At 53.2% G+C, this 13423-nt stretch overlaps 1 protein-coding gene across 1 annotated transcript; it reads left to right on the forward strand.

Moving 5' to 3' along the window:
* The first annotated feature begins 216 nt into the window (after positions 1-216).
* On the forward strand, positions 217-9387 carry MUCL3 (mucin like 3). The gene is made up of 3 exons (XM_070418968.1): positions 217-323; positions 5573-8241; positions 8700-9387. Exons 1-3 carry the CDS (start codon positions 224-226, stop codon positions 8844-8846), a joined length of 2916 nt encoding a protein of 971 aa, XP_070275069.1. The 5' UTR covers positions 217-223; the 3' UTR covers positions 8847-9387.
* Positions 9388-13423: the final 4036 nt, after the last annotated feature.

Here is a 13423-nt window from a genome sequence, read left to right on the forward strand (position 1 = left end):
GTTCCTTTTCCTTCCCCAGATCCAGGCCCAGGGCAGGCGCCCAGGCTCCTGGCTCCCTCACCAGCAGCTGCGGTCTCCTTATCAGGCAGCCCTGTGGGGTGGGGCGGCTCCGTTTGTTTAAGGTTTAGGCCTGAGGGGCCCCTGCCCCCGTGACGTCAAACCTGGCTCCGTATAAGGTGAGGGGATCCCAGCCCTCGGCCTCAAGCAGCCCACCCTCTGCGACATGGTCGGCCCGGCCCACTGTGTCCGCTCCGGCTTCGGCCTCCGCTCCGGCTTCGGCCTCGGCTGCTGCCTCCTCTTCCTCCTCGCTGCTCAGGAGGCAGGTAAGACGCCCTCAGAGGCACAGGCGCTGCCATCGCACAGGACAGAGGTGGAGACGGGTTGCTTGTGTTTTGGGGCTGAATGAGCAATCATAGAAACGAGTAGCCTGTGAACGTGCGGTGGGAGGGCTGGGCCACGGCCCCGTCGTCCAGCCTGGGCCCCTTGGCGGCCGAGGGCGCACTGGCCATGAACCCACCGGCCCTCTGCTCCCCGCAGCCACCGGAGGGCTTTCTGCCAGTCGGTGGGCTGTGGGCACCTGGCCTGCCCCGCGCTGTGCAAGGAGCTCACAGGGGCCCGGGAGCTTCATCTCCCGTCATCCCCCCCAAACCCGGAGGTGGTTGATGGCAGCCCGTTGCACAGTGAGGAGAGTGAGACTCAGAGGGTAGGGGCTGCTGCACTGCCCGCCACCTGGGCACAGGCTGCACGTGTCCCGAGTGTCGTGTTCTGTGCTGACCTGGTTCCGCCCCGACCCGGGCGCATGTGCTCAGCCCCACATTCATGGGGGAGCAGCTGCCTGGCCATGGGTCATGGAGCCCTCACGGCATCGGCAAGGGGCTGGGCTTTGTCCCCACTTTAGCGCTGGGAAGCACCCAAGCCTCCCATCAGGACAGGAGCCTGGACGAGCTTAGCAGACCCTGCAAGACAGAGTGGCCACCCCCATTTCACTCAGGTGGGAAACAGCTCTGACTGAACCCAGGGAGGGGATGCCAGACACGGGGCGGCAGGACGGGGCGGTCCCTGGGGCCTCCACAGGCCGATCTGCCTTAATAACTGAGACTCCCCTTAGCAGAGGGGGTGGTCCCGCTGCTGTTTCCCAGGGCGGGGAAGCTGAGTCCGGCTGCTTGGCTGCTGGGGCAGGATCTGGGCAGAGCAGACAGCAACTACTTCTTCCCAGTGTGACCCAGGTGATATGAGGCTGGGGCCGGGAGGCCAGGGCGGGGGCGGGGACGGGGCCCTCTGCCAGGTCTCGGCAGTGCCTTCGCCTGTGTCCTGGCTTGATGGCTTCCTCCTGCTCCGAGGGTCAGGGACAGAGCCACTGTCAGCCCCCATCTCCGTGTCCCTGTCCCTTTCCCATGGGGCTGCCACCTGCTCTGGTCCCCCTCCTGCTGTGCCTGGAGGGGCAGAAGGGGACGAATCAGGAATCAACTCCAGCTCGGTCACTCCTGAGGGACATTTACTCTGGGGCACAGGACAGGCACAGGGCAGACTCGCAATCCGAATTCCAAAGTGGGGCACTCGGTGGGTGGTGGGCCTGGCGATGGCTGGCGGTGGGCAAGGCAAGGGCGGCTGGACCTGCAGACAGAGCGAGGGTGGTGAGCAGCGGGGGCTCGAGGCCCGGCCGGGTGAAATGCATGTGAACAATGAGGTCCAGCAGAGGTGGGGGGGGGGGGGGTGGCGGCTGGAGCCATTTATCCATGGGACCAGTCACTGCCCACACAGGTAGCTGGACCCCAGGGCCCCAGAGCCTGCGGGGTGCAGCCACAGACCTTCCATGGGAGTGGAGAGGCGCCACCTCTGAGGGGAGACTAGCGGGGCTGGTGTCCTGGGGTCCCGGGAGACTCCAACAGGAAACGCTATTTGATTTCATTTCTACGACAAAAACAGTATATGCTGTCTAGCAACCGAGAAATAGAAAAAGTTAGAAAGAAAATCTACACCGGGCAACCATTAGGGTGTACTTCCCTTCAGTGCTGTGTTAGTGTGTCTATGTTTTAGGTCACGTAGTGGGGCCATATAAACACCTGAACACGCACTCCCCACATGACTGCAAACGGAGGGCAGGACAGCAAGAAGCAGCGGAAACGCTGCCTGGGTGTGCACTATCGGGCACCGCCCACCTTCCTGTCAAACACGTGAACAGCCCTGGCTGGTTTGGCTTAGTGGATAGAGCGTCGGCCTGCAGACTGAAGGGTCCCAAGTTCGATTCCAGCCAAGGGCACATGCCTGGGTTGTGGGCTCGATTCCCAGTGTGGGATGTGCAGGAGGCAGCTGATCAATGATTCTCTCTCATCATTGATGTTTCTAGCTCTCTCTTTCTCTCCCTTCCTCTCTGATCAATAAAAATATTAAAAAGAAAAGGCATATGAACGGAGCAGCCCTCTCTGGCCTCTGTGCTGTCAGTGAACCGAACACCACACCCTGAGCGCTTCCCAGGGAAGCAGTCGCCCAGTGGTAGGGGAGAGGTGGTCAGCTGGTCCGGGGTTCAGTCTGCTTTGCCCCGTGGTGGCCCAGGGCAAAGGAGCCCCGGGGCTTCCACCCGCTGTAGATGGAGCCGCCGTTTTGAGGGCCCGAGTGTCGGCTGCTGGTTCCACTGCTGTGGGACACGGACCCGCGTCCACGATGTGGTTGTTTGAGGCCAGGCCCTCCTTGCGGCGCCGTGGCTCCGTGGCAGCGGTGGCCCAGGCCTGTGGCGGAGGCCTCCACCACTCCGCTCGGGCTCAGGGTCCCGCAGCACGGGCTGCCCTTGGCCCTCCAGCCTCTGGGCCCACAAGATGTTTGTTTTTCCCTCGCTGTGCATAGGAAAGGGTTCTGACAAGGCTTCTGGAGAGCCCGTCAGTCGCAGCCCACTGTTCATCCACCCAACAAGTGTTTATGAGGGACTCAGGGATCAGCATTGCTCTAGGCTGGGGACGCCGGTGAACAAGCAAACAAAACGCCCGCCGCTGTGGGAATTACGTGGCGCGTCGCCTGTTAGGAAGTGGTGAACGCCATCTTGATCAAACCCGGGGCGGCCCAGCACCGGCTCAGAGGCGCACAGAGCAGTGGGTCCAGAGAGACCCAGGGTGCAGGGCTGAGGGCTCGGCCCCGCGCCAGGCGGGAAACAGTGTGAGACTGTTTCAAAGACTGAAATTCAGATTCAACAAACTGTAAAGAGCTGCTGCACTGCAGGCGCCCTCGTCCTCACACGGAGCTGCAGCTGCGGCAGCGGCCTCTGGTGCAGGCAGCTGGGGACATGGCGCTTCAGAGCATCTGAGCACGGACACCAAGCGGGCGCCGGGCGGGACCCGGGCCTGGGCTCCGGCGTGGGGGGTGGCGGTGGGGTTGCCGCGCTGTGCAGCGCCCACTTGTTCACCCACTGCTCGGGCATTTATCCACCCTCATCTCCTTTGGAAGCACCTGGGGTGTAGGGAGCAGCCTGACTTTGCCAATTACTTAATCTCTTTGAACCTCCTTCCTTCGCTGCCAGACCACAAGGTCACGCGCCCGCCTCACAGGGTTGTGGTGAAGATGAAATAAGCAAATAGCAGAACAGCACCCTTCAGGTTCCCACTGAGGGCTGCACCCGTCCTGCCCCCTGGACTAGGCTGACCTACAGGTGCGAGCGTGGCCTGGGCGCCAGGAGCCCAGAATGGATTCCATTCTGGCGCAACCTCTTACTTGCTGAGGGTTCTTGGGGAGATTACTTAACCCCCTTGTTTGCTCATATATAAAAAGGGGAGAGTAACAAAGGGTTGTTGTGAAAAGTAAATGAGTTAGTACATGTACTCATGTGTAGGGCCTGCCTGTTTCACAGTCGATGGTCAAGTAAAGGTTGGTGCCCTGCCAGGTGGCTCAGTTGGTTGCGCATCATCCCGGACACCAAAAGGTTGTGGGTCTGATTCCTAGGTGGGTTTGCTCTCAAGTTGGGGTGCGTATTGGAGGCAGCAGATCAATGTCTCCCTCTCTCTCTCTCTCTCTCTCTCTCTCTCTCCCCTTTTCCCTCCCTCTCAAATCAATGAAAATATATCCTTGGGTGAGGATTAAAAAAAAAAAAAGATTGGCCATTGCTGTTGTTGGGGATCGTGTGAAAGTCACCATTTCTCCACGACATTCAAGTTTCTTGGCTGTGAATAGGGAAGTAGACAGCTCCTAAGGTGCCTTGAGGGGAGCTGGGAAATTGGAGGAGAATCCAGACAGAGAATGTCTGTGAGGCAAGCACGGAGGCCTGGCCCCGAGAAGGTGCCCAGCAAACAAGGGCCATAGCAGCCGAGGGAGTGGGATAAGGGGCCGGTACAGTGAGGGGATGGCCTGACTGTCCAGCCCTCCTCTCGCGCCCCAGCCTCCACTCCCTTCAGGGACTTGGGCTACTCTACCTCCCCCTTCTCCTCCCACCCACATTTCTTTCATGGATTGAGCTCCCCAGCCCCCAACTGTCCTTGTCAGCGGGGAGCTGGGTGGACTGTGGCTTCCCATGACTGGGAATGGGTCCAGGTTCTGGTTGCCACCTTGAGCTAACAGAGCTGGAAATCTCGGTTATGTAACAACACTATCTCTCATTCCTTGGCGATCTCCTGGCTCTCACTCAGAGACATCTCCTCTGTCCCCATGGTTGCTTTTCATGGAATTAAGGCCCATATCTGTTCATTGATAGGGTGTTTTCCCTCACACCCTGTCCTTAAACACAGTCAGCTTCTCCCAGAATCCAGCCGCCTCTCTCACTCCTCTCAGGACCCTGAGCAGATATCTCTTCCTTAAAGAGTGCTACCTTCATCTTCCCAGAGGCTTCCACTGTGAGCTTCTAAGAGGAGCCTCCAGTGAAGGAACTAGAGGTTGAGCCATCTCTTCTACTTCCCTTCGCCCAGACCAAACTGTCATCAAGATGAAACTTCCCTCCATTCCTTTTTAAATCCTTCTCTCACTCATCACCTGTGCTTACTTACTAATACTTGTGGGAATTTCTGCCAGAGTCTGACCTCAGCCTCTCATGCCGTTACATTTGGGATGGACCTGGAATGTTATGGAAAAACAAAGATTCTGGAATTTATTACCTTTCTTCTCAGCTCGGCCATGGAAAGGGAACTCCATTCCATAAATACCATATAAACCCTCAAGGAGCATGTGTGCAGCAAAATGCCATCAGTGTCTGTTCTCAAATTTATGGTTGATAGGCAGGGCAGTGGGAGAGGTGGACAGGCACACTCAACTAGCGTGGCAAGGTGAGGAATTCACAAAAAGTTTTAGCACTGAGGTGAAGCTAGATCTTATCTGCTTGAAAGGATCAGGAAAAATGCTATAAAGCTAGAAAGATCTAAACTTCAGAATTGGGGAGTAGAGGTGGAGAAGGGGGACGGTAACGTTCTTGCTGAAGGCACAACCTGAAAACAGGTTCAGGGACTGGAGGTGAGGATGGGGATTAGATATCATAGTTTTCTGAGGTGACTGGGTGGGGAGATAGATCTGGGGTGATAAACGGACCCCTAGAGATGGAGGTGGGCAGCAAAACAGGAAAGAACATGGAGAAAGTTTCTTACTTGACTCTCTCCCTTTACAGGTGCTACCACACTTCAAGAACTTCAGAATACTGGTGAATCCCCAACATCTGACCATGTATCCCCTCCTACTCCGAACCTTGGTTATAGTATTCCCTCTCACCACACTGCTCTTCATTTAGGACATAGTAGTCCAGACCACCCTAAATCTACAGAAACCCATCAGCCCAAACACCATTGCAATGCCACACACAATTTCAGGCCGATTCACAAACCAATAGATAACTCCAAAAACTCTACAAAGCATCTTGAAGCTCCTCCCACTTCTGAACAAAACCCTAGCAATCAAGGAAAAGACCCAATTGTCCGGAATGGACGCTCTGCTAAATCCGATATCACACATAAAAAATTGTCCAATGCAAACTATCCAACCCCAAAACCCAAGAGCAAAACAACATGTCATACCTCCAAAACCAGCACAGCAACAGGAACGAGAAATCACCCCAAAACTGCACCTTTGGAAAATACCATCATTACCTTAGACAGTAAAAGTACCATAATTCTTCCCTACCATTCAGTCAATTCAGAGATTGACAAAAACCCCACATCTTCCTCAGAAAAAAGCACAACATATAAGGCATCATTTAAGGCAACAGGTACCACAGAAGGAAAAGGAAGTGTTAAGGATCATACAGCAGCTAATAGTTACACAACTATAGTTGCCTCAGATACGACTCCGATAAAGACTACAGACCAAGCAAAAGACACAATTTCAACCCATGTGAAGACTACAAGTTCCCTACTGATGCCTACAGACCACAGACAACACAGCACATCAACCCATGGGAAGATCACAAGAACCTCACCAATACCTACAAAACATGAACAACACAGCACATCGGCCCATGTTCAACACAGCACATCAGCTCATGAGAAGATCACAAGAGTCTCAGAAATGCCTACAGACCATGATCAACACAGCACATTGGCTCATGTTCAACACAGCACATCCACCCATGAGAAGTTCACAAGAGCCCCAGAAATGCCTGCAGAACATGATCAACACAGCACATCATCCCATGTTCAACAGAGCACCTTGGCCCATGTTCAACACAGCACATCAGCCCATGTTCAACAGAGCACCTTAGCCTATGACCAACACAGCACATCAGCTCATGAGAAGATCACAAGAGCCCCAGAAATGCTTACAGAACATGATCAACACAGCACATCGGCCCATGTTCAACAGAGCACCTTGGCCTATGATCAACACAGCACATCAGCTCATGAGGAGATCACAAGAGCCTCAGCAATGCCTACAGACCATGTTCAACAGAGCACATCAGGCCATGTTCAACAGAGCACCTTGGCCTATGGCCAACACAGCACATCAGCCCATGAGAAGATCACAAGAGCCCCAGAAATGCCTACAGAACATGATCAACACAGCACATCAGCCCATGTTCAACACAGCACATCGGCCTATGACCAACACAGCACATCAGCCCAAGTTCAACAGAGCACCTTGGCCCATGTTCAACACAGCACATCAGCTCATGAGGAGATCACAAGAGCCTCAGCAATGCCTACAGACCATGTTCAACAGAGCACCTTGGCCCATGTTCAACAGAGCACATCAGCCCATGTTCAACAGAGCACCTTGGCCCATGTTCAACACAGCACATCAGCTCATGAGGAGATCACAAGAGCCTCAGCAATGCCTACAGACCATGTTCAACAGAGCACCTTGGCCCATGTTCAACACAGCACATCGGCCCATGTTCAACAGAGCACCTTGGCCTATGATCAATACAGCACATCAGCCCAAGTTCAACAGAGCACCTTGGCCCATGTTCAACACAGCATATCAGCTTATGAGAAGATCACAAGAGCCTCAGCAATGCCTACAGACCATGTTCAACAGAGCACCTTGGCCCATGTTCAACACAGCACATCAGCCCATGTTCAACAGAGCACCTTGGCCTATGACCAACACAGCACATCAGCTCATGAGAAGATCACAAGAGCCCCAGAAATGCCTACAGAACATGATCAACACAGCACATCGGCCCATGTTCAACAGAGCACCTTGGCCTATGATCAACACAGCACATCAGCTTATGAGAAGATCACAAGAGCCCCAGAAATGCCTACAGACCATGATCAACACAGCACATCAGCCCATGTTAAACACAGCACATCGACCCTTGTTCAACACAGCACATTGGCCCATGGGAAGATCACAAGAGCCCCAGCAATGCCTACAGACCATGGGAAACACAGTACAGCAGCCACAGAGCCAACCACAGGAGCCTCAGGGCAGGCTGTAGTACACACAAAGAAGACCACATCTACCAAAGGGAGGGCCACACCAATCCCAGCAGAGCATACAGAAAACTCAGGAAGAACCACAGCTGCCACAGAGACTACAAGGCCTCCAGTCAAGGTCACAGGAGACAAATCTATCAGTTCTTCCACTCCTGGTCCAAATAAAACCAGTCAGGTGCCCACTGGCTCATCTACTCTCCCCACTTCCAGCATAAAACTGAGTTCTGTCATGTCAGAAGCCCCAGTCAACCAGAGCCAAGCGTACCAGAACAAAGATGGTGCCCAGGGAGGTCTCCACGCGGGAGAGATGGGGGACAGTGCTTCATTCCCCGCATGGGCCATAGTTATTGTGGTCCTGGTGGCTGTGATTCTCCTCTTGGTGTTCCTTGGCCTGATCTTCCTGGTAAGGAACAGGGATGCTCCAGTGGGATGGACCCATTGGCGAGGGAACTGAGGAGAGGTTATGGATCAGAACTAGAGGGGGCAACAAGTCTAGCAGAAGAATCATGGTGGGGAGGATGGCAATAGAGGGGCAGTGGTGGTGAAAATTATGAGGAAAGACAATAGATGCATGGGACACAAAATATAGAAATGGGGGGAGGGCTGTGGATAAGCAAAAAGGGTATAGAGGAGGCAAAATTTGATAGAACAAGGGAAATAGGACAGAAGAAGGAATTAGAGAAGAGATCTGGGACTCTATTGGATCAGAGGCTGCAATAAGGATCAAGTTTGGATGGAATCTTGGAAAAGAAACAAGCAGAAGGTCAGGATCAGGGAATAGAAAAGGGCTGAGCAGGGGTGTTGAGGGAGCAAATGGCATGGCAGATGATACTCACTCCTCCTCTCTCCCCCCAATCCCAGGTCTCCTACATGACTCGAACACGGGGTGCACTGGTCCACAACCATGAGGACAATGACCCAGAAGAGGATGGGGGCCCCAATTCTTACCCCGTCTACCTGATGGAGCAGCAGACGCTTGGTGTGGGCCAGATCCCTTCTCCGCGATGATCTTCTAGAAAGCGCCCACCCCCAGTTCTTCCATGCCCTACCCCCTCCTGGAGGAGGAATTGGACTCACAGTTCCTATTTCCCGGACACCAGAAGGGCAAAGTCCTGACAGTTAACAGCATCAACCCTTCATCTGCCGTGTTCTTATTGAGAATGGCCAAGGGAGTGGGTGATAAGCAAGAAGGATGTGAGTTTGGGAGACAGAAAAGAAAGAACCAGTAAAAGCAGCAAGTGTTCTCTGTGGAAGATGATGGTCTGAGAATGAAAGTGTTTGATGGACGCTTGGGGTGGGAGCCAATACAGGGCATTGGGTGCTGGGAGGGGCAGGGCAGGTGAGGAAGTTTGGGAGCCTCTGAGGGCAATGCCCAGATCTGTCTTGTCAAATGAGAGGGCAGACTGGGACAGAGCCCTGGGTTTCAGGGCCAATCTATCATTTCCACTTAGTGTCACTGAGAGTGTGTGAACAGGCCTGTCTGTTCCCAGGGTCTGACCCTTTTCTTTTCTTTTTTAAATGAAGAAATAAAAAAGGATCTAAGAGGAAAGGATGATTTATTTTCTTCTCCACTCTCTCCATTCCCAGCAGAAATAAAAATTACAAAAAAGATCATAAACATCTCTCACTGAGATGGTTCTTCCCTCTTCCTCCCAACCCCCTTAGCTGTTCTAAGTGTCTGTGTGGGCACCTGCAGGCCTGGCTTGCTGGGCTGTGCTGGGCACAGGGATTGACCTGGGCCTGCGCTCTCATCCACTGACACCCACCCCAGACCTTCCTCGATGGTGTTCTCCACCCAGCGTTCATTTTCCTGTCTCTTCCACTGAAAGCCACTCACTCATCTTCTCTACTGCTCCCCACTTCACCCCAGATTCTGACCCTCCCCCCCCCCCACGAGTATTTCATCTGTATGTTTTCTGGATTTTTTTCTCCAATTTATTAAAGCTCTTTCACCTATTACTGATTGAGCAGAGGCGGGAAGGGAGAGTAGACAGATGACAGATAATGTCCTTGTAGCTCTGGTCTTTTCATAGTAAAGTGTAAAATATTTACACAGTAAGGATATCATACCTATTGGACCATGAGTTGGGAGAAAGTCCTGACTGGTGCGCGTGGCTCTGGCTGTGACCTTGCAGATGACCTTGAGCAGAACTGGCCAGAGGGCAGAACTGAAGATCTTTGGAGGCTGCATTTCTATTGCTCCTGGAATGCCTGGCTCCTGGTTAGGCAGGAGCGGCCCGAGTTCACGCTGAGCTCAGTTACAAGGTGACAAAATGAGCTTGTTATTTAATAAGCAGGTATTTCTAAGATCCATTATACATTCTGTTGAGGATTATAAAGAACTCTGAGACAGAATTCCCACCTGAGACACAAATACAGGAAACTTCAAATTAAATAATCCAGTAAGAGTGTAAATAACAAGGCAGCACCACAGAGGAGAAACAAGACTGATGAATGAAACCCATTTATGGGCACCTGCCCTGTCCCACATCATGCCAGCCCTGCTCCAAACCATCCCGTGCCCAACTGTCAGTCCCAACAGGACGGCCACCCCCGCTCACTGCGGCGCCGCGGCCTCTCAACACGTGTCTTTGCTGATCCGAAAGGCACCCTGCAGGCCATGGGCCTTCCCACCTCAGCTCCAGCACAAGCAAACTGCAGGGCCAGGGCTGCTGTTCGCTGCCTGGGGCAACCCCATTGTGGGTGAGACGCCGCAGCACGTCCTGGTCAGACATCCTCAGCTGGACACTCCTGTTTCCCACCCAGCAGGAGGCACCAGGGGCCAGAGGGACCCGGATTACGTCCCTGCAGAGCCTGAGGCAGAGGGGCTGCAGCGGCCGGGCACCTGAGAAAAAGGAGCAGCGTGTCCCACCTTTAGTCGCTGGGCAGACTGACAGCCTGTGGCCACGGGACAGGGCACCACTCACCCCGGGAGGAAGCGGACCCCCCCAGGCCCAGCCTCTCTCCCAGCTACTTTAAAAACCAACACAAAATGAACAAAACCACCTCGGCCCCTGCCAAGACACCAACAGGGAGCACTGGGGTCAAAGCGTGTGCGATGGGCAGGGGTGGAGGTGGGGGGAGTGTCATCTCCGAGGTTCTTCCTTCCCGCTTCCCCCTCCTCTCCGGCTGGTGGTCACTTTGCCTCCCGGGGAGCCCGCTAGCAGCTCCTTAAGGAAGCCCTTCATGTGCCGACTGAGCGCTGGGCCATCACCAGCCTCTCCCGGGGCGCCTGCACAGAGCCCGGCCCCCAGCCACCTCGCCGCCCCCTGGCTGCCCCCTGAGGCTGGCTGCACGGGGAATGGGGCTCAGAGTTCAGTTCCGCTGGGCACCTTGGAACCCAGTTCTGAGGATGCGCAGGGAGAGCAGCGATGATGCCCCAGTGCCGCCTGCTGGGGAGGCAGGGGGTCCCACAGGCATGGCAGCAAACAGTTCCAGGGGTGCCCCCCTCCCAGTGGGCCACCTGCCCTCCACACCTCCCATGCGCCCACTCCTGTTCATGTCTGCATCCTGTTCTCCAGAGGCGAGGGCTGGCCATTTTTAGCTTTTCCTCCTGCCCTTTGCACCTACAGATTTAAACATTACACCATATTACATTGCTATTCTAGATTTTAAACGACCTTAACTGCATCTTTTATTGGGCCACATAATATTGTAAGGCTCCTGTCTCAATTTTGCACCTAAAAAGATGTAATAGTTTAGATGTATTTAATATGATGAGGGATTAAATGTCTTTTTCAAAAGAAAACACATTTTAATTTTATTTATTTACTAGTGGCCCAGTAATTCGTACACATTAAAAATGAGTTAATTAGAGGAAATATTTTAATATTGCTATTTGCCCATTCTCTATAATATAAGTGTCAGAGATGAAAGAAAATTAGTAAAATGTATATGAAGATCTCCCACCTGTCAGAGTCTGGGGCGCACAGCGGGGCCCAGGGTCAAGTCCCCGCCTACCCGCTCACGCCTCAAAATAATGCTGATTGCTTGTTACAGTTTGTTACAGGAACCCCACCTCCGCTGTGGGCACAGCCACCTTGCGATGGCATGAGGGTTAATTTGCATATTACCGCTTTATTATATAGGATTTTAAAATATATTTTTATTGATTTCAGAGAGGAAGAGAAAGAAACATCAGTGGTGAGAGAGAATAACTGATCAACCTGGGCATGTGCCCCTGACCAGAATCAAACCCAGGACCCTTCAGTCCCCAGGCCAACACTCCATCCCAGTGGTTCTCAACCTTCTGGCCCTTTAAATACAGTTCCTCATGTTGTGACCCAACCATAACATTATTTTCGTTGCTACTTCATAACTGTAATGTTGCTACTGATATGAATCGTAATGTAAATATCTGATATGCAGGATGGTCTTAGGCGACCCCTGTGAAAGGGTTGATCGACCCCCAAAGGGGTCGCGACCCACAGGTTGAGAACCGCTGCTCTATCCACTGAGCCAAACCAGTTAGGGCACAAAACAAATTTTAAAATTCTAATTAACTTTCTTGCCAGTAACTGTCACTTTTAGCAGCAATCATTACATAAAATGAAAAGGAAAGTCTCATAGTAAACTGCATGAACCCAAGAGAGAATATTCATGCTTGTTGCCCATTTGTTCAGAATGTAATTTATCTGAATTGGCTCCCGGGTTTTAAAACCCACTGCATTGAAACTGACAGAACATTGCAACTAGCTCTGCTGTGTCTTAGGAGAGCTCCTGTGGCGAGAGAGACTGTGCTGGGTGACGGCAGCCTGGGACCTGGGACTGAGGTCAGCATCACACCACTGCTGCTGTGACAGGGCCACACTCTTAAACAGGTTTCACGTGAGTGAAGGTCACATTTTTTCTTTTCTGTTTTGCAAGGAAAAATACTAGCACTGCCTGATACTCATTCTGTCCACTCTGTGGTGGGACACACCTTTGGTGAAACTGCTGGCTTCTTCCCCCTCTTCCTCCCCTTCCTCGCCTTCCTCCCCTTCCTCCCCTTCCTCCCCTTCCTCCCCTTCCTCCCCTTCCTTCCTCTCTCTCCTAATGTTCCTCCTCCTCTTCCTCTTTTTTCTTAAAGATTTTATTGTGGTAAAATATTCGTAACATTTGCATGTGCCCTTGCCGGTGGCTCAGTTGGTTGGAGCATCATCCCATACATGGGAAGGCGGGCGGTTTGGTTCCAGGTCAGGGCACAGACCCAGGTTGCAGGTTCCATATGTGCTGGGGCTCCTGTGGGAGGCAACCAACCAATGTTTCTCTCACACATCAATGTTTCTCTCTCTCTCTTCCTTCCGCTCTCTAAAATCAATAAAAAAAAATGTGTGACATACATTTTAGCTTTTTATCCGCTCTGACGCGTATAATCCAGCAGCATCAGCCAGTCGCCCGGTGCTGCACCGTGTCTGGAGAGTTCTTCCCGAGCCTCCCAGAACACGCGCTCAGGCTGATTCAGCATGGCCCTGTCCCTGTGCTTCAACGAGGAGAGTGTGCTGCTCAGTGGGTGGCACCGAGGGCACAGCTGGGCGGTGCCCAGGGCCCTCCCTGTCGGCTCTGCAGCCAGGAGCCAGGCAGATGAGCGAGGGACTGGAGCAACT

The sequence above is a fragment of the Myotis yumanensis genome, unplaced genomic scaffold, assembly GCF_028538775.1.
Source record: "Myotis yumanensis isolate MYYU_CA2020_CCGP unplaced genomic scaffold, mMyoYum1.0.hap1 SCAF_6, whole genome shotgun sequence".
In the NCBI taxonomy this organism is placed as follows: Eukaryota; Metazoa; Chordata; class Mammalia; order Chiroptera; family Vespertilionidae; genus Myotis; species Myotis yumanensis.

Coding starts and splice junctions, on each gene's coding strand:
- MUCL3 (XM_070418968.1), top strand. CDS start 224: ATGGTCGGCCCGGCCCACTGTGTCCGCTCCGGCTTCGGCCTCCGCTCC. Junction 324..5,572: donor CCTCGCTGCTCAGGAGGCAG/GTAAGACGCCCT, acceptor CTCCCTTTACAG/GTGCTACCACACTTCAAGAA. Junction 8,242..8,699: donor TCCTTGGCCTGATCTTCCTG/GTAAGGAACAGG, acceptor CCCCAATCCCAG/GTCTCCTACATGACTCGAAC.